Source organism: Ruditapes philippinarum, unplaced genomic scaffold (assembly GCF_026571515.1).
Source record: "Ruditapes philippinarum isolate M1 unplaced genomic scaffold, ASM2657151v2 ctg5251_1_1_1_1, whole genome shotgun sequence".
Classification (NCBI taxonomy): domain Eukaryota; kingdom Metazoa; phylum Mollusca; class Bivalvia; order Venerida; family Veneridae; genus Ruditapes; species Ruditapes philippinarum.
Genome location: NW_026859978.1, coordinates 40,404 through 67,463, shown reverse-complemented (window position 1 = coordinate 67,463; position 27,060 = coordinate 40,404). Strand labels below are relative to the sequence as shown.

The 27,060-nt window shown below is 31.0% G+C and overlaps 2 protein-coding genes and 1 long non-coding RNA gene across 3 annotated transcripts in view; 1 reads left to right on the top strand and 2 right to left on the bottom strand.

Moving 5' to 3' along the window:
* The first annotated feature begins 354 nt into the window (after positions 1-354).
* On the top strand, positions 355-6,577 carry LOC132758476 (zinc finger matrin-type protein 2-like). Its single transcript, XM_060750152.1, has 6 exons — positions 355-486; positions 2,776-2,931; positions 3,143-3,213; positions 3,578-3,651; positions 4,297-4,442; positions 5,486-6,577. Exons 1-6 carry the CDS (start codon positions 475-477, stop codon positions 5,624-5,626), a joined length of 600 nt encoding a protein of 199 aa, XP_060606135.1. The 5' UTR covers positions 355-474; the 3' UTR covers positions 5,627-6,577.
* A 1,210-nt stretch (positions 6,578-7,787) lies between these two features.
* LOC132758475 (uncharacterized) lies at positions 7,788-9,515 on the bottom strand. Its single transcript, XR_009629580.1, has 3 exons — positions 9,358-9,515; positions 8,716-8,838; positions 7,788-7,971 (listed from the first exon to the last, which is right to left on the bottom strand). It is a non-coding gene; the product is annotated as an uncharacterized LOC132758475 (long non-coding RNA).
* A 1,595-nt stretch (positions 9,516-11,110) lies between these two features.
* The window catches only part of LOC132758473 (matrilin-2-like), a 31,051-nt gene continuing 15,101 nt past the window's right edge, over positions 11,111-27,060 (bottom strand). Inside the window, exons 3-15 of the mRNA XM_060750147.1 lie at positions 26,759-26,923; positions 25,763-25,898; positions 23,491-23,678; positions 22,704-22,838; positions 21,370-21,486; positions 18,869-18,997; positions 18,136-18,261; positions 17,437-17,562; positions 15,166-15,300; positions 13,428-13,553; positions 12,923-13,048; positions 11,861-12,019; positions 11,111-11,223 (exon numbers count right to left, since the gene is read on the bottom strand). Coding sequence (XP_060606130.1) covers positions 11,111-11,223; positions 11,861-12,019; positions 12,923-13,048; positions 13,428-13,553; positions 15,166-15,300; positions 17,437-17,562; positions 18,136-18,261; positions 18,869-18,997; positions 21,370-21,486; positions 22,704-22,838; positions 23,491-23,678; positions 25,763-25,898; positions 26,759-26,923 — 1,781 coding nt within the window. The remainder of the gene's footprint in view (positions 11,224-11,860; positions 12,020-12,922; positions 13,049-13,427; positions 13,554-15,165; positions 15,301-17,436; positions 17,563-18,135; positions 18,262-18,868; positions 18,998-21,369; positions 21,487-22,703; positions 22,839-23,490; positions 23,679-25,762; positions 25,899-26,758; positions 26,924-27,060) is intronic.

Below are 27,060 nucleotides of genomic sequence, written 5' to 3'. Positions count from 1 at the left end.
GGATAATTAGACATACCATGCAAACTGATCTCTTTTCTAATTCAATAATGTATTTCCTGAAACCACGGAACTGTATAACATTACTTACATTACATTACATTACTTACTCAAGGAATGTCAATTAGTTGAATATGAACTTAGGTTACACAACACAACATCAAGACTTGGACGGTTTTCGGTTTGATTAAAACGTAATTTGAAACACTGCCCCAAAACAGTAATAGAATCTGCACTTACCTGTAGTTAATTTGTTACTGGTAGACCCCAAACTGGAACAGCTCAATCATCTGAAACCACCAGTATTACACGCAAATAAAAAAATTAAATAATAGGCATAGGAATGCTACAAGTTCGTTCTCGTCAAACCTTTCATTAAAATCTGCTCCCTACTTGTAAAACATTTAGAAGTGTTCAACCAAGTTATCGATTGACGACAAGGACGGTCACATTTTCTATTCGTTAGAAACTTCAAACATGGCTTACGAGGTATATTTTTTTTACAAATATAAAATTATACTGAATTTGAAGTAACGATTCCATTAATTGTTTGACATGATGATAAGCATTTGATGTTTCAAGTATAGGAATACTTTATATGATTTTGTTTTCGTCTGGATACAGCTAACTGACTTGTTTCAATCGTAATTTTCACACTATTAACGATTCGCCCCAATTAACGTTCGCCCCACTCACGTCACTTGGCCCAAGACAAAAGATATGTTGCTGTACAATTTTTTCGGAGTGTAATTGCAATTTTCTGAACTTTCCAAACAAAAGTAATTTATCTCACCTTTGTAGAAAAAATTCTTTGTGCTGTAATTTTTCTATTTTATTAATATGGAATGTTGACCAGCTGAATTTTACAAGATTTTCACCTAAAGGTATATTGTCATGTCTACGTCCCCGTGAGGGATTTGACATTAATGGAAGATAGATAGATAACAGCCAAAATCTAGCAAAAGACCCCAGTCAGAAATGATCATTGTGCACATATTAAAATTTTAATTGTTTAAATTAAAAATTCACAATAATTTCATATCTCCTTTGTTAAATCAGAGACTTATAAAACAAATGGCTAAGGGTTACAAACTCTAAAAATAGAATATTCTCCTATCCAGACCAACAATCCCTTGCGCAAGGTTCTTTGGTCCCTGAAATTGGTTGATATGCACCATCTTATTTAATGTTATTGAAATTTGAATGTGTTTTATTTTTATCCACTACCCAGGGCTCTCAGTAGGGTCAGAATTTCACGAGTCAAAGACTCTTTGGCCAAAATTTTCATGAGTCAAATCATTTTTTTCTAGTGTCATTTGACTACATGAATCATTTTTATGTTACAAACTGTAACAGACTGTATTGGAGGTCATTTTTGGAGATTCCAAAGTCTAAATTGACAGAAAAAATGCCTAATTATAAATGTCTATACCCCCCACCCCCCTCCACCTAAAAAAAAAAAGCAAAAACAAAAAAACAAATAAAACAAAAAAATGAATTGCTGTGAAAGAATAAAATAAGCAGCAGCTTTTCTGATTAAATGTATCAAATATAAAAAAAATATCTTTACTGGTATGCTATATCATATTAATTTTAAATACCAAAATGTACCAGGAATATTAAATGGAAAAAGAAATAACAAATGCACAGGTACTCCAATAAATCAAAGACGTATTATTAACCTTTAAAAGCAATCAATAATTGACACCTCAAGTATGTAATTCTTATCAGTTGTGTTGAGCTATTTTTAGCGCTGTCAAATTGCAGCCACTGAATTTTCGCGCTTCAGTGCACAGGCTATAAACAATTGCCGTGTGTAAAGCATTTTATGCAAGGCTTAAACTGCCTGTTGACATTTTTAATGAGTGTGATTTGAACATATGTAGGATTTGATAGGTAATTAGGGGTGGATTTAAGGTAATTATTATTGCATATCTGAAAATCCCACGTGGCAAATTGACTCTTGAGCAGATTTTATCACATGTCAAATTTGTGCATTTCCCGATTTTCACGAGTCAAAACCCTTATCCCCGTGTCAATCGAGAGCCCTGACTACCATTAATAATTTACATCTTTCTAATCTTTTATTCTTTTTATATTATTGCAACTACATTTTCTTTACATCTTTTGATTCTGGTATCAAGGTTAAATAGCGGTGCATGTGTCGGTAAATTTTCTCATGTCAAACACATAACAGTCAGGAAATGCAAAAGATAGACTAAACCTGAGAACATACTCATGATTGTGCAGTTAGTATTGAAATTAGTTCTATAATAACTAACAATGCAAAATATTGTTCTGTTAATACACAAAATTATGATCCTTTACTGCATAATCACGATTTTTTTTAATATACCAATTCACCAAACCATTTTGCATCAGGCTGATAAATATACTTCTCAAGAATAAGATGTTGGTTTAAAATGAAATGTAAGATACAGATTTTGTCATTATTTTGCTTGGTTGTAGCGTATTTGCAAATACTTTAATTATAGAGTATGTTCTATTTTTTTTCTTTGCAAATTCAAGATGGCATGAAATAGTACATTGTAGAGTACAGTACAGTAAAGTACATTGTAGAGTTTGGTACAATTTCATTAAAAAAAGGAAATCAACCTGTAAAATTAAAATCTACAAATTAAAAAAAGTAGGCCATAACTTCCAATGTCATTTGTTGTTCAGAAATTTTGCAAATTACAGTGTCCACCAGTCTGTCTCTGCATAAGAAATTTATGTATTTATTGTGTAAAGAAAAGCTTGGCATTCATTCTGTTGTAGAAACCTGTTCCGGACCACAGAAGGAAGTGGGATCGAGATGAGTATGAGAAAATTGCTGCAGCTCGTTTGGAAGAGGAGGAAAAGAAAGCCCTGGAGAGGGAGTTGTCGAGAGATAAACCAATCAAAAGAGAACTTCTCCAGCCAAGAGAATATAAGGTTAACATGTATTTCATTACTTTAAATTCATAACTTACATTTTATAGTTGTTATCAATTATATTTGGTGTCCTCTTTAATTACTTAATTCACTCTCAGTTATAAACCTGATGTAAGAAATTGAGTGAATCTATGAATGTATATACCATCTTGTCAATTCTGTGGTAAAAGTATTTTCTATATTTTGATATAATCATAATGCTTCTTTACAGGTTGATTTAGATTCCAAGCTTGGTAAATCTCAGGTTATAACAAAGACAACACCAGCGAGTCAACAGGGAGGGTATGTATACAGATCTTTACCATATACATGTATTTAGATTTTATATATTATGAAAGGAAGATAAAAATCAGTCCTTAATTTGGGTTAATGAAAATTGTAAATTTATATATATGTATTTACTCAGAATTAACTGGTTAGATACAGCATTTTCAGACTTTTCATCAAGTTAAATAAATTTTTGATTCTGATATTATAGTCAAATGATTATACTTCTATTTAATTATATTCTTTATTTTCATCTTAAATATGAAGTTGCCAACACCAGTAGAAGCCCCCTATAACATCATTTATTTGTAAACTGGACCATCTTGCCATCTGTGATACTGAGATATGTAACTTTTTCTCGTATATATATATATTTCAGGTATTATTGCAATGTGTGTGACTGTGTTGTTAAAGATTCCATCAACTTTCTTGATCACATCAATGGAAAGAAACGTAATTGTTTGATTTGTTTGTTATTTATATAAGTATATTTAGACTAGCTGTTGTTATCTGTGATTTATTTTTCCATGACCATCTTATGTGCATATCTATCTAGCTAGCTTACAGAACCTGAAGGAGGATGGCTCAATACAGGTACCTGCTTTTACTTGAAATAATACACAAACGACATTTGAGATATTCCTCGACAAGGAAAGCTAGAAATTTGCTGCAAACATTCTAAATTTTGAGGCTGTCAAGTATATTATTTTTAACTAAGGGTTAAGTCACACCAACACTGTAAAAGTCATATGGCAAATTTCTGGCTGTTGCTATCAGTCTTCTTCTGTAAAGTGCCACCAGTGAAAGCTAAAAAGAAGCGTTTTGATCAAAGAAGGTAGAAAGTAGCCAACTGATTTAAAGAGTTTTGTGTTAAGAAAATAAGGGTGGAAGCTTTCCCGTTATATTAAAGCAAGTTCAAAGAGAGATACTGTAAATGTGTGTTCTTCAGTTATTTTGATAATTGTATTTAGATGTGCTTGAATTATGAAACATTTGGTGAGTGACACTTGATTGTTTATAAGAAAGTGCTCAATAAACAGCACCTTTTATATACAATGTAGGGCAGTTTTATATGATTTTTTTCAAATATCACTTCAGATCAAAGAAATCTTGGAATGTCAATGAAGATAGAAAGGTCATCTCTAGAACAAGTCAGAAAAAGATTTGAAATGAACAAAAGAAAACTGGAAGAAAAAAAGAAAGACTATGACTTTGATGAGAGAATAAAAGAATTAAAAGAAGAGGTATTTATAAGACCTTAACTTTGAACAGAAACATTTTATTTAACAGTTTGTAGGGATTCTTTCGATTTCTTAAGCAATTTAAATGCATAAGGCCTGCAAGATCAAGTTACTGTTTAATATTATACCACAACACACTCAAGATCAGTTTTTCCTTAATATTTTATTAATTCTTTACCTGCTGGAACCAAAAGTAATTAGCATTTGCCAGTATGAAGCCAATTCTTTGCAGCCTGGCAGGCTCTGTTCACTTGGCAAACTAACTTCGAATTTCCATATTGATAACCTAAAAAGTGATTATGGACAACTCCAAAAGTGAAAAAGCTGGACAAGTCCATTATAATTTATAAATTAAGAAATTCAGCAGATAATGGATGAAGCCTTAAAAGTACCGAAATCAAGTTTGTGACATCTATGATACCCGTGTTGAGATAGGTTGGCTTGAACATGTATGTAATGTGACAGCCCTACATATTCATAGCCGACTAATTTCAAATTTTCATTGTGATATCTTTTGAAATTGTTCATCCTTTACTTGTTGGATGTAGATGTGGTTGGCCTTTGCCAGACAAGCATTCACTTTCCTACAAACTAACAAGGTTCTATACTGTTGGTGTACAAATGAGCCGCGTCATGACAAAACCAACGTTATGTGTTTGCAACCAGCATGGATCCAGACTAGCTTGCGCATCCGCGCAGTCTGATCAGGATCCATGCTGTTCGCTATCAGTTTCTGTACTTGTTTTAGGGTTTGTAAGCGAACAGCATGGATCCTAATCAGACTGCGCAGGCTGGTCTGGATCCATGCTGGTCGCATACACATTATGTTGGTTTTGTAATGGCACGGCTCAAATGTTTTTGTTAATGAAATACCTTCTAATACTGTTCTTACTTCAAAGCAGGAAAATCCATTTTTCAGCAGGTCAATGGCTAAACTTTATGGACCATATTTAATTGTTTGTTGGACAAGTACATTGAACAAATCCAACAGGTAAATATTTAAAAATATAATTGGAAAATGATCAAAGAGTTATTATATTTTCCAGGAAGAGAAACAGAAAGCTTACAAGAAGGAGAAACGAAAGGAGCGTAAGCGTAAAGCTGATGGTGATATTGACCAAGATGCTGATCCTGATATGGCAGCCATGATGGGATTCTCTGGTTTTGGTAGCTCAAAGAAGTCTTAGCATATTTCTTCCTTTTCTTGACTTTTCTTGACTTGTCCTGGAATGATCATATTGAAGTTCGTGATGTATTTGTAAAAAATGTGACATGGCAATGGAAAGTATCTTGTTGAAATTGTGTAAATAATCAATCATATATTACAATCATTGGAAATATTGTTTGATTGAATTATGTACAGGTCATATTTGAATCATATGTTTATAGTGAACCAGGTGTGCCTTGTGCCTCCTTAGCATTTCAACAGTGAACACTCGAAATGTCATCCAACAGATCATATCTGAATTATTTCAAGAGTATTATTGTCTTATTGATGTATTGTACAAGTTTGATGTTGAGAAATATTTTTAGTCATAAAATATTATAGGAAATGATGTTATGAATGGTGTACTAGTGTAGTAAAAGTTTGACCATACAGGTTGTAAAATTGTGTCTCCAATCATATCTTTTGAAGGCATTTTTTGGCTCAAATCTTGTAGAAATTTTGTCGGGGTTCTTTCCTGAGTGAAGGATCCAGTTCCAGAAAAATTTAAAAAAGGAGGAAATTCTGTTAACATTTAAAAGAGTAGAGCTCTGTCATTCATTTTAATTTCTATAAACCTTAGCCAGGGCACTTCCAGTGATAAAATATAGGATAAACTTGAATGTAGAATGTACATGTATACTGTACAAACTAATTCTATTACAAGAGAGTAATTTTTTCATTTTAATTTCTGTTGAACACGATTTATCTAGATCTGCATAGTTCTGACCACTTTGATGTAATGTATCCTTGTAAAATGTTAATGGTAAAGATAGGTAAATTGTATGAGTGCCAGCGAAAAACAGTGAAACTTATGGTCAGGTAGTACATTTTTACAATTGTTGTACATATTATGTATATTTGACAACATAGGATGTTTTATGTAATTGATGACTGATGTTTAAATGCCTGTGAAATAAAACTCTGAAACAATGATCTTCTTGTTTAGATATGTATACATTGATTTCAAGTGTCGGATTCTACAGTAATTTTCCAAATAGACCCGAGGATGACAATGGATACAGTTAAAGGAAATAATACTTTTAAAATGTCCAGAAAAACTGCAACTATTGTTGCCTGGAATAACATATATATCGGCATTTTTGTACCAGTGGAAATTGTTTTGATTCCTTTGGTATGAGATAGAGTGTACAAGAGGCAATGGCAAAATTTTATATTTCTTTTGATCTTGAATAAAATATTTTTTAAATGTCTCCACCAGTAAAGAATATAAAAATAAAGGCCTCAATACTTGAATGTTGCAGCATGATATACACATGAAAGGCACGACTCAAATACCATGTTTCTATGGATAATAACGAACCCATTTATGTCCCATCTGATAACCATCAAAGTCTTTCAAAGAACTCTCGAGTTTCTTTTTCTTTCCCTTAATGGAAGGCACAAGAGCGGACGATATATAAATGTCGGCAGATTGGAATTTTTACAGTTTAAAATAGTTTAACCGTTATTGGTCTATATAAAGTTGGAGAAGAAAATTACCATTTGAATTTGAATTGGAGAAAGACGAGTCAAAACCGGCATTCCCTTAATATTTCATTTTTGGTCTTATTTTAAAGTTTTCAGAAAGATACTAATTGGCCAATTACCTGAACCATCTCTTGCCTCAGTTGCCTTTATGTACAGTTATAGTGATAAAGTGTTTTGTATGGAAGTCAAAATACTACTTTGTCTAAATTTCGCTACTATTATAACAAATAATTTCACATTCAGCGCTACTTCCTTCAGGCGAAGAGCATCTAACTTGCTCTGAAACGATTATTTGAACGTTATATTTTTTTGTCCTTTCTTTCTGAAGCATAATGTGCCTTGTAATTAGATCTATAATGTAGGATTACCGGATAGATTCGATTTATAAGCTTGCTTTCCATAACTGGTCTGCATCCGTGGTAAAATTGATTTATTTGGCCAAGGGCTATTTTTTTTATCATACATGTAATTAAAATATTCTTAAAAAAGAACAAACACCCAAGGAAATTTATATTAAAAATTCTTAGTTTAATAATGATCAACCTTATGCATTTTAGTCACAGTGCAACAAATAAAGTAAATCAAAGAAAATACGAGTTGAAATTTTATTTTCAACTGTGTTATATATAATAAAATAGTGTATCCTTTGTCTAAAGAAAAGATAATAATAAAACTATTGTTCCAGACAGTCTTCACCAAGTGTGACATTGCCATGGTAACCCTCAATACACTTGCAGTCCTCTATTCGTGTTCTTCCTTTTCCTTGCGTTATAGAATTAAATGGGCACGCAACACATTCTGCACTGTTTTCATCCCGGTAAAAGTTTTCCGGACATGCTGTAAAATGTACATACATAGAACATAAAATAGCGCACTTCCGGCTAAGAAAACAAAGTAGTGCACTTTCTAAGGAACAATAAATATCACCATTGCAACAAAGAACATAAAAATAGCGCATTTCCGACTAAGAAAACAAAACTGTGCACTTTCTAAGGAACATTAGATAACACCATTTCAACATAGAACATAAAATGACGCTATTGCGACAAAGAACATAAAATGGCGCACTATCGACAAAGGTAATAAAACGGAGCTTTTGCAAAAGAACATTAAATAAAACCATTGCAAATTAGAACATAAGTGGCCATTGCGACAAACATAAAATGGCGGCTGCGCCACTGTAACAAAAGGATGAAATAGCGCAGCAACACAATACACATACAAAAGCACTATTTTGACGAAGAACATAAAATGACGCCAGAGGTATTGAACAAAACCAATCAATGTTCATAGTTGCAATTATAGGCCGGCACGACGATTTCTAAAACGTATGACCTTAACATACAATGTAGTTGAATACAGATCAGGATTTTCACCTCACAAATACAGTACAATCTTAGGTGCTGAAAATCTCCGAAATTCATACACTTAAATAGAAATTCATTGTTTTCAAACATATTTAATCAGGAATAATATGCATGTAACTGCTGAAGGCTCTTTTCCGTTATTTATTTTCAATGAATATATGATATGGGTAGTGAAACAGGTAAATAGGTTTTAGAAATATGCGTAAAAACTTACGTGCACATTTGTTATATCCCACCAAAGCGTGTCCAAGGAAACAATCACATCTGTATGATCCAACAGTGTTGATGCATGTTTCAAGACATTCATTCAGATGAGAAATCTCACATTCATTTATATCTAGTATGTAAAAGTAAATGAGCAGCGTGACAAGAAATGAATTATAAAAAACAAATGGGATTCAAACTTAATTACTATAACATAGAACATATTTTTATGTCTTGTCTAGCGTTCTCGTGTCAGATGGGACCACAGGCTTTCGGCGTATGACAAAAAATGCACATGTACTAGTATATCCAGCCTGAAAACAGTTAAACAATCCACATTGCAGTTGGGCGATTACACTGCAAAACACATGCCTTTATGAGAACAATAAAGCTTCGTCATTGGTTTCAGTTTGTATGTTCTAAATCATCATATGTTCTGTATGTAAAATATATGTTTGGAATTTTGATACAACCTCTATGGACACGGATGCCCTGATATTCCACTGTTTAGTCAGTCTTCGGACGGAGGGCGTGACAAAGGGACGGACGGACACGGCAAATCTATATCTACCCCCATCCATTAAATTATCTGGGTAAAATAATCAGGCCTTGTTCATATTATATTACCTATTATGGTTAATTATCTACCTACCTGTACAGGTGATGTTGTTTTCACTGATTTCGTATCCCTTTTTACACGCGCAGTATGCCCCACCATCTGTATTTATACATTTATAATCACATAGTAACAACCCAGTAGAGCACTCGTCCACATCTGAAATAAAGAAAGACAGAACACAAAATACTTAAACTTCAACAAAAATAATATTAACAATCTTATTTCTTATTAAAAAAAAATCTATTAGTTTTGGAATATATTTATATTACGGTTTGCTTATAGACTTTATTAATATACCATTCACGTCTTTGTGAAGAAAGAAGGGAATAGAATTGCGAAACAAAAGCTGTTGGAAAATCAATTAAAACAACTATCAGTCATGACCAACCTCTGTACCAAATTATAGTTATAGAGACCAGGTAAGATTTTTGTTATCGTAAGTATGTATGAAGTCTATGCTTAATGAGGGTCCATCCGCCCGTAAGGGCACAAAATGCAGCTTTCGCTGTCGAGTAAGGACCACGGACATGTCACCAGTCATGCCCTTAAAGAGTTAATTTTGAAGCACAAAGTGGTGATAATTAAGCTCCATGCAATTTCCACGGATAAATAGCGAAAGATATGAATTTTGAGGCAAAAGTAGGTCACTGTACGGCGGTCAATAAGATTCTATATGTACAGTAACCCGAGACAATAATTAAAGGGGTTAGCCTTGACAAGGGCTGTTGGTGCCAAGCAAAAGGCCTGCCGTACAAGCCGTCTATCTGTGCTAAGGGCTCACGCACCCTAACACACCATCCTCGTGGTCTCTGCCTACATAGTAGGACCACTACCCTCGGCATTAGTTAGGACACCGGCAGCTGGTCCGCAGTTGTTGACCAAGTAGCAGTCCCGCTATTTACTTACGGGTGAGTAATTCATAAGTTTACTTCCCGCCAAGCCGTAAATCTTCTGCCGATGCCCTGTGCCTTCTCAGCGGCGTGCAAACTCCGAGGGGAAATGAGATTTTTGTGATCAAGGCCACGATGACCTTAACATTTGACCGTCTGATCGAAAATCAAAAGTGGTCACCTATTAGTCATGTCCACCTTCCGCACCAAATCTTAGGACCGTAGACCAGAGTAATATCATTTTGTTGATTGGAAAGCCTTTTTGTGGTCACGGTGAACTTTGATAAGGTGCGTTCTACGGATTGACAGACCGACATACGCTGTGCAAGCAATATATACATTCCTTCTTCGAAGGGTGAATACTAGCGATATAATCCCTATCATATTTTAACTATCAACAAAATGTATTCTTTGATAAAAACCACGCAAAAAGAGGAACTTTTACGGAGAATAAAGGCACGAACCTGCATGGTCTGGTTGCTTTAGAAGACGAGCCGATAGTCTGTTTGCAAAAATGGCGGACAAAGTGAAAATTATTCGTAAATCTTGAAGAGGGTTTAGAAGTTTACAATTGTAAATACATATAATCAAAAAGAGGGTTAATGCACCCTTTTATATGCATTAATATCTGCAGAAGCAAAGCATGAGAACATATTTAAAGCTGAAGCCCGAGGGATATAAATTTATAGTCTGAGGGCTTTTGAAGATGTAAATGCACGAAAGAAGGTGCATTTACCATTAATCTAACTGAAAATTTCTTTTTTTTGGCCCAAAAGCTCAAATTTTTCTTTTTTTAAAAAATCAAATATTGCACTTTTAAAAAAAATACACTTATTTGAAATTTTTGGGATATTATGTACATTTTAAAATTTTGAAAAATAAAAATTTTTCAAAACCTAGACAATATGACCATCTTGAAGATGATAACCATGACGACAGGAACAAATATAGCTGCCTTCTATGTTCTCACAGTGATGACTACATGGTCCTGTCACACACTCATTGATGTCTGGTCGAGGTTATTATATGTAATATAACACATCACAATTATTGTTCTAGGGACACTCATTGTATATATTTGAGGTCTTGATTTATTTTAATCCTTATTGTAACATATCTAATTCGGCAACCTTGTGCAGTATGCTTGCGGGTTTTAGCACTACGCTATGTTGTGTCTCATTTAATTTATCGTTTGTTTTGATGCTTGACTGATACCAGTAATGGTGAAATTTGAAATATATGTAAGAATAGTGCAGCTAAAGGCAATTAATGCTTTTTTTGACTTATGAGACTGTCTATTAATACATTTCACCTACATATGACAATGCTTATTTTGTTTATAAAGTTTAATGGTAAATAAGCTACAACATTTGTAAAAGATTAAATCAACCCATAATTTATTGCAAAACAAAAGATTCATTTTTTATCTCCTTTGTTCTTTTAGGATAGAACTAGTTGCATCACTAATATGTAGCACTTCAGTCTTTGTATAATTATATAACTGTTTGATACAAATATCAAAGAATAGTTTAACGGTAGTTTAAAATTAAACCAATGTGCCGAGCAATTTATAGCAATTTGTTTCCTTGGGCAAACGTTGCAGTTCATGAAATAAAATATTGCTTTACTCCTTACCATGCACTTACCGGTACAATTGCCATCAGGAGCCCTCTCAGTGTGAAATCCCAATGCGCATACACAGTCGTCAATATTAGAAGCTATTGCCACCGTGTCGTTTACCACAGTGTTGTTGGGACATGGGGAACATTTGTTGTTTTCGTCATAATAGCTGTATCTGTCACATGCTGAATGAAATTGGTGAGAAAACATTTATAAACATCGGTCGAAACAAAGTTAAAATATCTATTTAGAGTGTTTGGCTTGGAACCCGGTAATTGTAAAGACGAGGTGAGTAATGTATTACATAATTTGGCTTCTCGGACCGATGACGTGCTCTGATACTAATTAATGCATGTCATTTCATAATCAGATTGATTAGCTAAACACTGGAATTTACTTAATGTAATTAATATGACTACAGAAACATACCTTTAGATATGATCCTTGGTTTTCACAATCGTAAAATACTAATTTCATAAACAATTTACTAAAATCCTATTTTTAAAGCTAATTTTCATGAAAATTTTGAAAAAAGTATTTAAAAGTAAAACGTTATGAAGTGAACCAAGAAAGTAATTTACACATTGCAAATGACACTTAAAATTCGCGTAAATTTAACAAAAAGAGGTCAAAATATGCAAAACTAGTCTTTATTGTATTAGTTACGCAGTAGAAATATGATGATTCATACTGCAAAATCAGTCATTTAGCGCACGTATCATGTAAATTATTACTTAAAATCTAAGTACATTTTCCTTAAGAATATTTTAGTTTATCTGGAGGCATGCATCTTTAAATCAAGAATTTAAAAGACATAATGACAAGATGACACAGCAAATTTACCTAAATCCACGTGAGAAATATGTAAAATGATCCTTTCCAGTACACATCAGTTTAAAATGATTTGTTAGTATACAAATAAGAAGGTATGCACTTTTGCAAACTAATTTACATCTAAAGCTTTTATTCAGTCAAACCCTAATCCTCGCTGGGGACCTAGACATATCAATGTAATGAAATCAGCTTGAATGTATTTAAATATAACAGCTACCAATTTATTTATTTGGAGAAAAACACCAATTGCCTACTTATGCATGAACGTCCATCTTCGTGCAGTATTGCAGACTCTCCCGAACACATACACTTGTATGACCCTAGTGTGTTCACACAAACATCTTCGCATTTACCATTGTCAATTTCACATTCATCCATATCTGTATTATAATACATTGTAGTGTAATATTTCATGACATATAATGTGGCAAATTTCTTTGATTGTATTTTGATTGTTACATCTGATGAATGCGCTAAGTATTACATGTAAGAGCTAGAATGTAGTGTGTGAGTTGGATTTTACGGCGATTTAACATCATCTTTTTATCATAGAATTTTATAAAATTGAGTGAAACGGAAAAAGGTCAGAATACGCCAAAAACGCTAAAAAAATCACCGTTTCTACGATTTATGTATGTAAAATGTGTATTTTATAAGAACAAGAAAAAAGTTATTTTACTTTGAAAACATGTGATAACAAATTTATATTTAAAACTGATACGGTCAATAACATAAAGTCAAAGATCGTCAATGTCATACCTTCACACGTGTTAGTATCATTAGATATCCTGTAACCTCTTTTCTTACATTGACATTGGAACGATCCTACGGTGTTGATACATACCTCCGTACATCCGCCATTATTGTCTGAACATTCATCATAATCTATGTATCAATTAAACAAGAAATTACTTAACCCATATAATATGTGACCAGTAGCCTGTCTGGAGAGCTATACATAGACCAGTAAACAGACCCGGCTTTTGTTTAAACATTTCATTCTTATATTTACATAATTTAAGGCATAATATGCCTTTAATGTCTTAAAGATTGTTGTATGAAGACAATCCATTTAAAAATAAATTATACCCAATTATTGCAAAAATCAAGCAAAATTTAAAAAATAAAAGACCTTAAATATCAAGGTCATTTACGATTCAATGTCAAGTTTAGTCTAACTTACTTGAAGGTCTTGTGCAAAAAGTTGTTGTGTCCAAATATAAAGAAAAATCCATATAGAAATTTAAAAAAGATCAATGTTAAAGTTTCCTAACAGCAACGGCGATAGCAACAGGAACGAAGACTTGACTGTAGCAACAGCTCGATTTTTTCCCGAAAATGTTAAGCTTATTGCATAATCTTCTTACTGCCATCTATCCATATTCCAAATTTTATAAAATATATAAGTACTTTTTGAGTTATAACAAAAAATTGCTGTATCGGCATATTTTAAGTCTATTTGTTGCCATAGCAATAACATTTTTCAAGGTTATATCATTTTGTCTGTCATGTTTGAAAGAGTTTTGAAGTCAAAATATTTTAACGCGAAGCCCAATATATGACCATCAAGACCAAAGCGAGATACTGAAAATAACAGAGTCTAAATGAAAACAGAGTACTTCGCTTGGTTTAGATGGTCCAATAACATTCATTTAATTTACTTTTTTAGAATATAAACTTAGAATACAAAGATTAAGATAAAGATGATCATGTTATTGAGAAGGCATTTTTTTTCAACATTACCAAATTTTACACATTAATGTCATAATGTCAAATATGGATAAAAAAGTTGTGCAATCCATAAGAAATTTTGTTTCACTTGCATTGTTATTAATTGGTTGATTATAGCTATGTTTTTGGGTATTGTAATGTCTGTTCCCGGTGTCAGTAACGACTGTCCTCGGCCATATGAGAGTATGATATTATCTTAGTTACTACATGTAGTAACTTGTATATTTTAGAAAGCAATTCCGGTTTTCTGATTTAAATATAAATTTAAATTGACATATTTTATAAGAACAATATGTCTCAGATGAAATGTCGCTAAAACATCCCTATTCTGGACCAAAATAGTTTACCATGTACCCAAAACTTTTATGTGATACAGGTCGAATTCATAGACGTTCGAATTGCATATAATTATTTTCACGTCTGAACATATAACAGAAATTTAAAGAAACAGTCAAGAAGTTTGATTTAATTGATAAGTAGTCTAAAACAATAACTTAAATTAAAAAAAAATGCGTATTTAATACTGCGATCAACGTTTTTTCTTACTAGAATTAGTATATTCCTGAAACATCTACGTGGTACTGCGTATACTACCAAAAGTAGTCAAAATGTCCACTTTCTTTAAAATAGAAACTAAACGTTTAGATTGGTTGTACTTTCACTATTATAATGCATAAATTAATGCTTCATCCATTATAGTGTGAAGAAAAGTGACTTCTTACTATGTAAGATATTTCTTTGGACTATAAACACAATAATACTACACCTTCACATTTTCTTCTGGATTGTCCCAAAACGAAGCCGGGTGGACACTCACATCTGTATTTCCCCTTCCCATGGGATACACATTTATGTTCACAACCGCCATTTTTGATTTCACAAGGATCCTTGACCTTTGGAGCTAGGGATAAAAACGAGGCATATTTTTATCTAATACAAAAGGTTTGCATACTATCCTTATATTATCTTTACTGGAACCAGATGATGTGCATACAAATTAGAATTGATGATTTGTCCAAGAGCATACATTTTAAAATGAAATTAAGGAGAGAAAAGGCCATTAGTGGCTACAGACAGAATCATTTTGATATCTATCACAAATATTTTATATAAAGCATTCAAACATATTTAGAAATATTCACCAAAATATGATTCCAATAAAATGTCACGAAATAATGGTAAATGAAACAACTCTCTTATCCTTAGCACCGTCTTAAGCAATATTCATTTTTTAAAAACAACATCAGGAAATACCAATACAATATAACAACAGTGATATAAAATAGGCCGCAACCCCTTGCAGCTGCCACACTAACTAACATTCAAACAATGTTTTTAGAGAAGTCTGTTTGAAAAGATAACCATTTTTCAATTTCTTTTGATATATATATTTCACCAATTTACTCAATATCTTGTTGTTGTAGCAAAGTTATTCCAATAATTTGAAAAAAACACAACAAAAAAACATTTATATTTAATAACAAGACTTCTAAATTAGTACTGATATTATTTCGTTTAGAAACATGGATAGTTTTTGCATTGACGTACTACCGTATGACTACTTAAAACAAATAGATATCTTGATATTTTTTTCCCTCTTAAACAAGATATAGCTTTAAAATACATGTTATGGATGATTGTAAGCATTTTCAGTATTTTTGCAAAAGTAACGCTATTTCAATGCTATTTGAGAGAATATATCCCACTTTCTATCAAATGCTATTAAAGTTGTCTTTTAGTTTATCTCAACACAGAATTATTCACCTTTTGATAGTTAAGATCGGTTAGCATTTAAATGAAAATACGTATGATGTACAGTATTACAATATTCATAAATTAATTTTCATAGAATGCTATTTATTTCTAGGAAGTTGTTCCAAATGTTCAGGGAAATGATTTCCACAACAACTTTTATTGTGATGTTGAATATTGCATCTTGTTCTATTCTGGACCATGGACTGGTTGGAGAGATAACTCTGATCCATAAATAATCCTGACACTTGGTAAATATAATTGCTTTATATAGAAGCAGGACAGTCTGTGGTGATCTTTTTAAAGTTAATAAACTTTTTAATGTGTGTAGAATTACTAGTACCTAAACATTTTGTGTACAAAAACTGACTCAAAACGTCATTTTTACTAAAATTCCATATGGCTGTTAGAACTGTCTAGACTACAGGCCACTGACATCGGAAAGATTTTTTGAAAAATTGATAGAATATCAAAAAAAATATATATAAAACAAGGCATGTGAAAATAAAAGATTGATGCTGATTTTACAGTTATTTTCTTCTTAAAAGTTAAAGTGTTAACTTTATCTACTGTTGTTGGGGTTTGTATACCTCATTCAGGACCTTAAAGAAGTGCCAGTTTCCATTTCGATAAATAAATTTTGTAGTGTATCGTAAAGTCTTTGAAAATATTGCAAAAATATGTGATTAAAAGTGTCGGAGCTATCTCTCCAATCAGTATTATTTCTGTATTATTCAAAAATTGGTTATATTTTTTTCTTTCATCTAAACTTCAATAACAATCCCAAAACTGATAAAAGTGGTAAAAATAACAGGAAACATCTTACATATTTTCATGTATTTCTTATCCACCAAGATTAAGATAATTTCTGTTTTCTATCTCTATATAATTATCAAGGCTGTAGAAACATACATGCAGGTATGATCGTGGCTTTCACAATCATAAAACACAAATTTCATAAATATTTTATTTATATCATGAATTTAAATAACATATCTACGAGAAATTACAACATGATACAGCAGATTTACCAACATCCAAGTGAGATATATGTAAAATTATCCTTTTAAGTCCACATCAGTTTAAAATGACTTGCGAATTTACAATAAGAAAGCATGCACTGTTGCAAAGAAATAAATTTAAATGTTAAGAAATCAATTTACATCTAAGAAAGCAATATATATCCTTTTTTTAGTCAACCCAAATCCTTTCTGGGGACTTAGGCATTTCAGTGTGATGAAATCAACTTGAACATATTTAAATATGATAGCCACCAGTTGCTTACCTATACATGAACGTTCATCTTCGTGAAGTATTGCAGACTCTCCCGAACACATGCACTTGTATGACCCTAATGTGTTCACACAAATGTCTTCGCATTTACCATTGTCAATTTCACATTCATCCATATCTGTTATATTGTAATATTTCATAAAATGCAAGTGACACATTTCTTTAATTCAAATTTAATATTGCATTTTGTTTGTTAAATTATACATGATAGAGCTCCAATGTAGTGTGTTATTTGGATTTTACGGCGATTCAACACATCTTTTATCATAAGATTGTATAAAGTATAGAGAAACGGAAAAAAGGCCAGACAACTCGGTAAACCACATAATCATCGTTTCTACGATTTATTTTTGTATGTAAAATGTAAAATTTATAGAAACAAGAAAAGGTTTTATCATATATTAATGAATTAATTATTGAGAAACTTTAATGAAATAAAATGCATTTTTCAACTCCGTACTTTCACTGCAAAATTTATTTTTCACTGCAATGAAACATATGTTCACTATTGTCTTGCCGGACTACCTTCTTCTGAATTCGTCTATCGAATCGTAAAGTTAAAAAAAGTCGTGGTATGAAAATAAATTCTGTACTGTAGAATTTTTTTTATATCATCTATATATTACTTTGAAAATATGTGATACTATTTTATATTACAGATTGAATCAGCTAAAGATCGTTAATGTCATACCTTCACACGTGTTAGTATCATTAGATATCCTGTAACCTCTTTTCTTACATTGACATTGGAACGATCCCACAGTGTTGATGCATACCTCCGTACATCCGCCATTATTGTCCGAACATTCATCATAATCTATATATATTATCAATTGAACAAGACATTTCTTTACCGCATAGTGTCAGCAGTGACAATGGCTTAGCAATGTCATGGGTTTAGTCAAATTACCATTTGCCAGCCAGAAGCCGGTCTCGAAAGCTGTATACTAGTTACAGACCTTTTTATACTATTTATATATGTTTTACTTTCGTTCTTTTTTAAAACCAGTTTTATATTTACATATTATTAACCATACTAGCTTTGGGTAAGCACCAATTGATATCAGTCACAGTATTTCCAATTATGGTGTTTCATTTTCAAACATTCATAAATAAGTAAATATACATTGGTTTAAAATACCCTGCCTCTATTTTAAGTGATATTAAGTTGAAGTCTCTATGTAAGCAACATTTATTGTTCAACATACATGTACATGTACATTACATTGTAAACAACAAACATTTATTTATTTTTCAATTAATAATACATTTGCTGACACGAACCCGAAATAACTCATCGACTGCCCAATATGTTGAATATTTCCATTATAATCTTGCATCCCATATGAAGCGTTTTAGTGTTATTTGAAAATATCTTGTACAGTTATGTCAAAGTTGAGTTTTGATACTAAACAAAGTAATACCAGAGCAAGAAGTTTGTCGCCGTGATTCTGTGTAGCCTGATATAGAACAGTTGCATTTGTATGTTCCGGGTACATTAATACACTCGCCAGGGCACTGATGTTGTCCTGGTGAGGCACATTCGTCCAAGTCTGTTCAAAATATATTTAAGCTTGTTAGTCAAATAATTAAATACGTCCGAATTTATGTTATTGAAATAGATTTATATTTGAATATATTGTATCCGTGGATAAAGTTAATGTGCTTAAATTAAAATATAAAATAAATGTATCTTCATCAAAGATACACCAAGCAAAAGCTTTTTATGTTACAAATCATACTATTCTAAGTAAGTATCAAGAAGGACTTATGACATGTGTATCTTATTTATTAAAGTTTAAGGTGTATAGAATTATTTAAATGTTACAAAAGGTTATGTTACTTATGGGCATTCTCGAAAGCAAGTATAAAAATAAGAATTTGCTTTATATGAAATATGAATTAAATTGCACTCGTTAATTGTAAAAGCTTGCTTCTTTTAATTACTAATCCATAGCATTTATTGTTATTTCAATTAGAAAAAAAACACACATAAAATTATAGACGTCATTTAGTGGCTGAGATAAGATGCGATCACCACCCCATATCACAGCATCTTTTATCATAGAAAATGTTGTTTAATAAATATGAATATGCTGTTAACTAATGTTTTATTTGTTCACATGTTATTATAAAATGTATGTTTTCTAATATGCGTCTAAAATAAAGTTATATATTATGTTCTGTTCTGCTCTGTTCATAACAGTGATACAATAGTGCGATATATTGATGTGTAACCTTTTCATTTAAGTTTTTATAAGATTGTCAATTTTGATTAGTGCAAATATTACAATCACAATGTTTTTTTCTTCAATGTCAACAATTATTTTTTAAAGGAATATATAAAGGATTTTTTTTGCAGCTTCTCGCTTTTTTTCAAACAAATCTATTTAAAATGACATATCAAGTTGTATATTTAATGTCGAGTAGTAAATTTTGTAGACAATTATTTGTTATATACATAAACCAAAAAACAAGACACCCTGTATTAAAATGAAAGAAAAATAAAGAGAAGAGAATTGTTTATTTACCTTTTTAACCTTTTGTGAAGAAACGTGCCGATACTTAAAACCACGGAGCGTAAAGTTTCGCGGTTAGTTCGGTATTTTTATAACTACAATGTTAATTACATTTGATATATACGTATTTTTATAAGGTCAATGACAAATACAATATGACAAAAACTAGGTTAAGTATTTGTTTCCAACGTCTTCATGGTTGTTCGTCATATTGAAATTAATGCAATGTCTGTCTGCAACAAAAACAAAAGCTTAATTACATTATTAATAGAAATTTTCTCCATCTCGTCTATGATGAACACAATCATCTATAATTATAATGATATATATCATATATACTATGCTCATCTTTGAGTAAAAAATTTTATTGCAAAAATTATCAAAATCTAAAAAATTCTTACTAAATATGTCTTATTTGAATAAAAGAACGTTCAAAGTATGTATAAGAATCTGCGTTGTTTATTGCGGGTCAAGTAAAGCTGATCTTTTTCTTAAAAAATCCTGCCAGTTTGTTTAATGACACCATATATTCACAGTGTGGCTCAGACACTTAAAGCATAACACACTTCGTGTGCAATCAAAATGTTTATTTAATAATTACAGAGAAACCGTGTGGCAATTATCTAATTTTTTAATATCAAATTTGAGCATAATATATCTTTAAGTTAAAATTAATAGGTTCTCAAATCAGAAACAGGTATCCTGTCACTGAAAAAAGCAACAACAACATATATTAGTATACACGACATGATAATATTAATATGCTTCATAGTTAAAATGACATTTTATAAATTAACCCTCAAATAAGAGAATGGTACTGACAAAATACTAGCTGAAAAAGTACATTATATTATATAAAAAAAATATGATGTTCCTACAATTCCTATAACATTGTATGTAAAGTGTTTTAATTCCTGTAAAAAAGAAGAAAAAGTTAATAGCAAAAAGAAACAAAACAAACAACGACAAAACAAACAAACAAAAAGAACAGTATTTCTGTGTGACAATAACGAAAATAGTTATCAAAATAAATAATAATATGATACATGTAAATTTATTAAAAACGTATTTCTTTTTCTAAACATAAAACAAATCAACTATTCTTTTTAATTCTGATAAATGATACACACACTTTTGTATGAATTTAATGTAAAATGTCATTAAAGTACAATTATATTTAATTTTTATACGATGTTTCATTTTCAAGAAAGAAGCTGCAAATTCTTTGTTACGTAATTGTTATATTATTGTTAAATGTTGAAAGTTTATTATCTGATTATTATCTGTATATAAGCAAAAATGGCCGTCATATTTCAAGTACACGTATATTCATATATTTAAGTAGATATGGAATACCAGGAATGATGGTAATCGTTTTTCAAAAAAGTTAGAAACGAGCATCTTACCTAAACATTTAAGTCCTACAGACTGGAAACCAACATCACACGTGCAGAAGAATGATCCAACAAAATTGACGCAGGTTTGTTCACAACCGCCATTATCTAACCTGCACTCATCTATATCTGCAATTATAATATAACTATGAAATTTTAAATATAATATGATCTTTTCTGTCCTGCTGGGTTTGCCTATTGAAACAAACACTTGAAGCCAAAGTATTTAAACACATGGCCCAACGAACAGCATAAAAGTTGTAAAAAATACGATAGTGCGGACAGAAATAAAAAATATATATATATATAAAAATTAGGACTGAAAAACAATAAATAGTAGAACTACCGTTTTATGCATTGCATTCCTTCTGAGTGTGATCTATCTACCTATGGCGTTTCAAGTTAATATCTCAAATAGTTTTTGAGATACATTCCGTTAAAAAATTGGGGACAAAAGGACGGGCGCACGAACGGTTGGAGACTATTAGTCACTATTTCCATATCCCCGCCGCCTTTTCAATAACAAGGATTCTAATTTTGTGGAAACAATTCTTTAAACATTACTGATATGATTTAATGTACAATATCACAATAATTTCATTAATCATAAAAGTTGTGAAATGCGTAACTTGTACTGCCATTAATAAGTTGATTGTGTTTTTATATTGTTATATTTGTTAACTTGAAGAGATTTAACTTGAAAATGTTTTAAATGCTTCGTACCAACAAGACTGTCCTCGGCCAAATGAGCACGATATGAGTTTTATAGCATTAACTAAAATATCTTTTAAAGTTATGGCATTTCTGCTTCTCTGATTTAAAGATAAATTTAACTTGGTATTATTTAATAACTAATGTAACTGATAGAAACGGTATATATTGTACATGTATTAGATAAAGTGTCCCGAGGGATCATGTTCACAAAACTAGTATCTGGTAAAGGTCGAATTCAAAGAGGTTTAAATTTATCATATTTACGCCTGAACTTATCATAAATATTTTTAAAGAAACATTCAAGAAACAAAATTAAAAAGTAAAACAAAACTTGATTTTTTTTTACTTATTTCAACTTATTTCTAACTAGAATGCAGGATATACTACCAAAAATATTCAGATAAGAATCTTAAAAATAGAAACTTTTACTTTTGTAATACTTTCACTGTATATAATGTATAAATCAATGCTTCATCCATTGTAGTGAAAATAAGAATCTTTAAAATAGAAACTTTTACAATTGTAATACTTCCAACATATATAATGTATAAATCAATGTTTCATCCATTGTAATAAAAATAAAAGTGATGTCTAACACTTTTCTTTGGACTATAAACGTAATGATACTAAACCTTCACATTTTCTTCTGAACCGTCCCAAAATGTAACCGGGTTCACACTCACATCTGAATTTCCCGTTCCCGTGGGACACACATATATGTTCACAACCGCCATTTTTGACTTCACAAGGATCCTGGACCTGTGAAGCTATAATATGATTTGTAGTGAAAAGATATAGGCACATTAAAAAAAAATAAGCAAGGAAAAACCAACAAGCAGTAAGGTCCACTGAACGAAGCACCAAACCTCGTACCCACTTAACTAAATAAGTAAAATAAAAAAAATGAATAATAATGAACGGAGAAAAATAAATGAAAAAATTAGCACCGTTAAAGCAAGGAAAAAACAGGGCAACGAAAAAACATGTTATATTTATAGTTAATTACAATGTCTACCGTTTGCATATTGAATTTTATTAAAGTGAATGTGACTTATTAACAGTATTATAATATTAATGCTATTATTTTCTAGAACGTTGTTCAGGACGTTCAGGAAAAATTATTTCCACAACAACTTTTATTGTGAATTTGAATATTTTTTAACAATAAACAGTTGGAATTGTTATGCACCTTGTTATAATCTGGACCAGAATTTGTTTTTTTTTCTCAGTATTATTCAAAAATGGGAAATATCTTTTCTTTGTAACACTGTCAGAAATGGCAGTAGTTGTAAGAAATAACAGAAAACATTTAACATATTTTCAAGTATTTCTTATACACTCATTTTTGAAAAAGTATTTCAAAATTGATTTTAGTTGAAACAGAAAACCCCCATGATATTAAAATTTAAACATCCAAACCTATGGTCACGCAAGCTGGTGTATTTCCTACCCATTTGTAGTTTCTACAGTAGAGGTACGTGGAACTTGTGTCATTGAAGATGAAACCAGTTTGGCATGTGTAATTAGCAATGATAACCCACTGTCTCCGAACTTTGTTATATTTGTATACAATTGCTTTATCTGCATTTTTGACAACTGGTGGTTCGCTTAAAAAAATAAATGGTTTACAAACCGGTATAACTGTAAAATAAAGAGCTGTTAGTATGCAACAATAAAAGGTCGATTTTTTTTTCAGATTGTATTGATGGACTTGGGATGTAAACCCAAATGTTTTATGTTTGAATATTTCTCCTGGGACTCTATTTATGTATTGTTTGAATCTTTTTTTTTACTAAATCTTTTTTCTAGTACGATAACATATATAAAATAAATTAAAAAGTTAACTAATAGTTTTTACTTTGCAAAACAACTATGTTTTCCCAATAACTTAATTTCTTTTCAACTTTTCAACATGTTCGACTTTTGTTTTCTTTATATGCTAGAATTCTCAATGCGTCACAGTGATAAAATGCCTTTGTAATACCTTACATTCTTAAACAAGTACAACTTTAATTTATTACTATTATATTTTCTATAGGTACCAAAGCCAATAAAGACTGTTAACTACTTATGTCTTAATATTGACAAGGTTAGGTGAAACGAGAGATATTGCACTTTTAAATTATATCTCATCAACAGACGCAATCAATACGAGTCTGCAATTTTTATAAAATTTTGCTCTTTCACTGCTTTCGAGAATTGCCCTTTTTCCAGATTTTTATTATTTGAAAATAAATGAGGAACAAAATTCTTATAGTGAGGCTAATTGAACATAATATTGAATGTACAGATAAGCAAGGTTATAAGATTTAAAAACAACAACAAAAAACAAAAACATACACACACAACAAATATTTAAATATTTGTACTAATTAACTTTGTTTAGATATGTCATTAAGAGTATCATCAAAAGTGCCCAGATGTATAAAGCATATATACATGCTGCCTGTAGTTTACAAAAATAATTTGTTTGAATTTAAAAAAAGGAATAACTCCAAAACATCTATGTGAAAGAAATATGTTTGTATACATATTTTCTTAAAAGCAAATGGCACATGCAAGAAATTATTAATAAATGATAAAAATCCTTCTTAAAATTTATATTTTGATATGCACAAAGCACACCTCTTTCGGAAATCGACAAAAAAATATTAAAACAACATAATTATATGACTGTTAATTTTTTTTCACAAAATTCTTCATTTAGACATCTCATCAAAGCAGATGTTTTCAAAAAGCTGGATAAACGTATAATATTGTCCGCTTCATTTCAAAATGATAACAATATCAAATTTTGCTCATAATTTAATGTTAAGGTACCAACGTCAAATATAAGTAATTTTCATTTACTTTTTGCTTGACCATCTTACATTCATGTGAGTTTGATTAGTTAAGATAAGAAATATATCCCAGGTATTGAGTCTTATTGTTTGTAGGGCAAATATACCACTTTGTCAATGCCTTATCGTAGGAATAAATAATTTTGTACATTCTTGTCAGGCGGAGGCTAAACTAAAAGTTTCGATTATCGTAAAAACTAGATAAATACATGCTTTAAACATTTTTAGAGAATGAATAAGCTGGACCTTCATTTAAAAGTGTACATTTGACATTTAAAAAATGTTATAGCTGAGTATATCATTGTTACCAAAAGATTTGTTGTTGTTTTTGAAAGGCGTAGTAAAAATTTAAATATCGACAAGCTAGAAGTAAAATGTCAACTTGATATTTACTGGTAAATATAATGAGTAATATGTTAAATGAGTAATACTTATAGTCGACAGTTCAGTTCAAGCGGTTTGATTTTCTTTTGTACGAGTATATATATGATATTCAGGCTATATAGAATTATTTTAAGAATATCGGGTGTCCAGAATACATTTACAAGTCATGAAGGAATATGAAACAAAACGATATGTATGTTGGTCATTTAATGAATAATGGTTACTTAATATAAATAATTATAATCAATCTAATAAATAAACAGTGAATGGTAATTAGTGCCAACTTTTCACATTACATTTCATAACATCAAGAAAATTTCAATAAAGATGTTCCTCATCAATGTGGTTTATAGAGTGAAATGTTGCAGCATATATTAAAATCCGTGTACTTCTAAAAGACACTATATCATTTAAGAATTTGAAGAGATTTATCCGAATAAAAGAATAAGTAAGGTGTGATGATATACCTAAACCTATTATAACAAGTTTCGTCCGCTTCTATAATGTTTTCCTCTAGAATTTCGATAGCCTTTGTTTTTCGTGACACACTGGCTGTCATTTTGTTCCTTGCCTGTCGCCGCTCTGATCGGGAAGGATACATTTCTGAACAGTAATAAAAGATTAAAAAAAGAAAATATGAATCATAGGTTAATGAAGGGCAATAATAAAAAAATCCAAGTCCGCAAAAGCTTATTTAAACAAGATATATGAATACATATTCTATATGTTACAATCATAAGAATGATTATCTATTTCAAAGGCATATATCTAAGCTTTGGGAATTTTAAAACCAATCCATTTTGATAACAATTAGGATTTGCACAAAAGTTATTATTCGTAAAAAACAAATGATACATTTAGATGGATTGAAATAAATCACACAAAACAATTTTACAAGTGCAGATGGTATTTATTCATGATCACAAAACAATTATATCAATTAAGGCAGACATGAAACATGTTTTTCCCTTCTCACAAAAAAATACACGAAATCGAGTTTTAAACCTGAAGCTCCGCCATACATGTTTTCTTTCTAAAACAGTACTCCAAGAATTCAGAATTCTTCAAAGATATAAAAGAGGAGCAATGTATTTTATATTTTAAAGGAAACACGAGAAGATTTACTGCACAAATGTATTGAATATAGCGTGCCTTTTTGCTATTGCTCGCTTTTGAAGAATTCCTTTCTGAAAATTGCGTGTTATTTTTTGCCGCTTTTGCATTTGAATAATTCCTTTACAATATTTAAAAGTACATATAGTTAGTTTTCTTTATCCCTTTTTTCATTTCCCATTTAGTCACAAACTACAAAAGAAATGAGGTGTGTTCAAATACCATATATATCCAGCAATGATAGTTAATTTATTATTTGTACAGTTAGCGCTGTTGGAGTTTTCCTCTATTATATAATTAACGATATAATGTTTCTTTACCAGTTAGCCACACTATTTTGTTCTACATACCTTTACAGGATGGAGACACTCCCCGCCAGGTATATCCATCACAAAATCGCTCTCTATAGCCCGATAAACGATAGCCACGCCTACATACTGCTATCACAACACTTCCGCTATGATCAAAATACAGTTTTCCATTTGAAATATTAGCTGGTGGATCACATGTGGATGCTGAAAGAAAATTCTTATTTTTTCTAAAAATGAATTTTGGTAGTTTCGAAACAGATATAACTCAGCAGTTACAACCGTTTCGCACAAAGTTATCGATATGTTAATTTATTGTCGCAACATGTTCAATTATAGCGTCT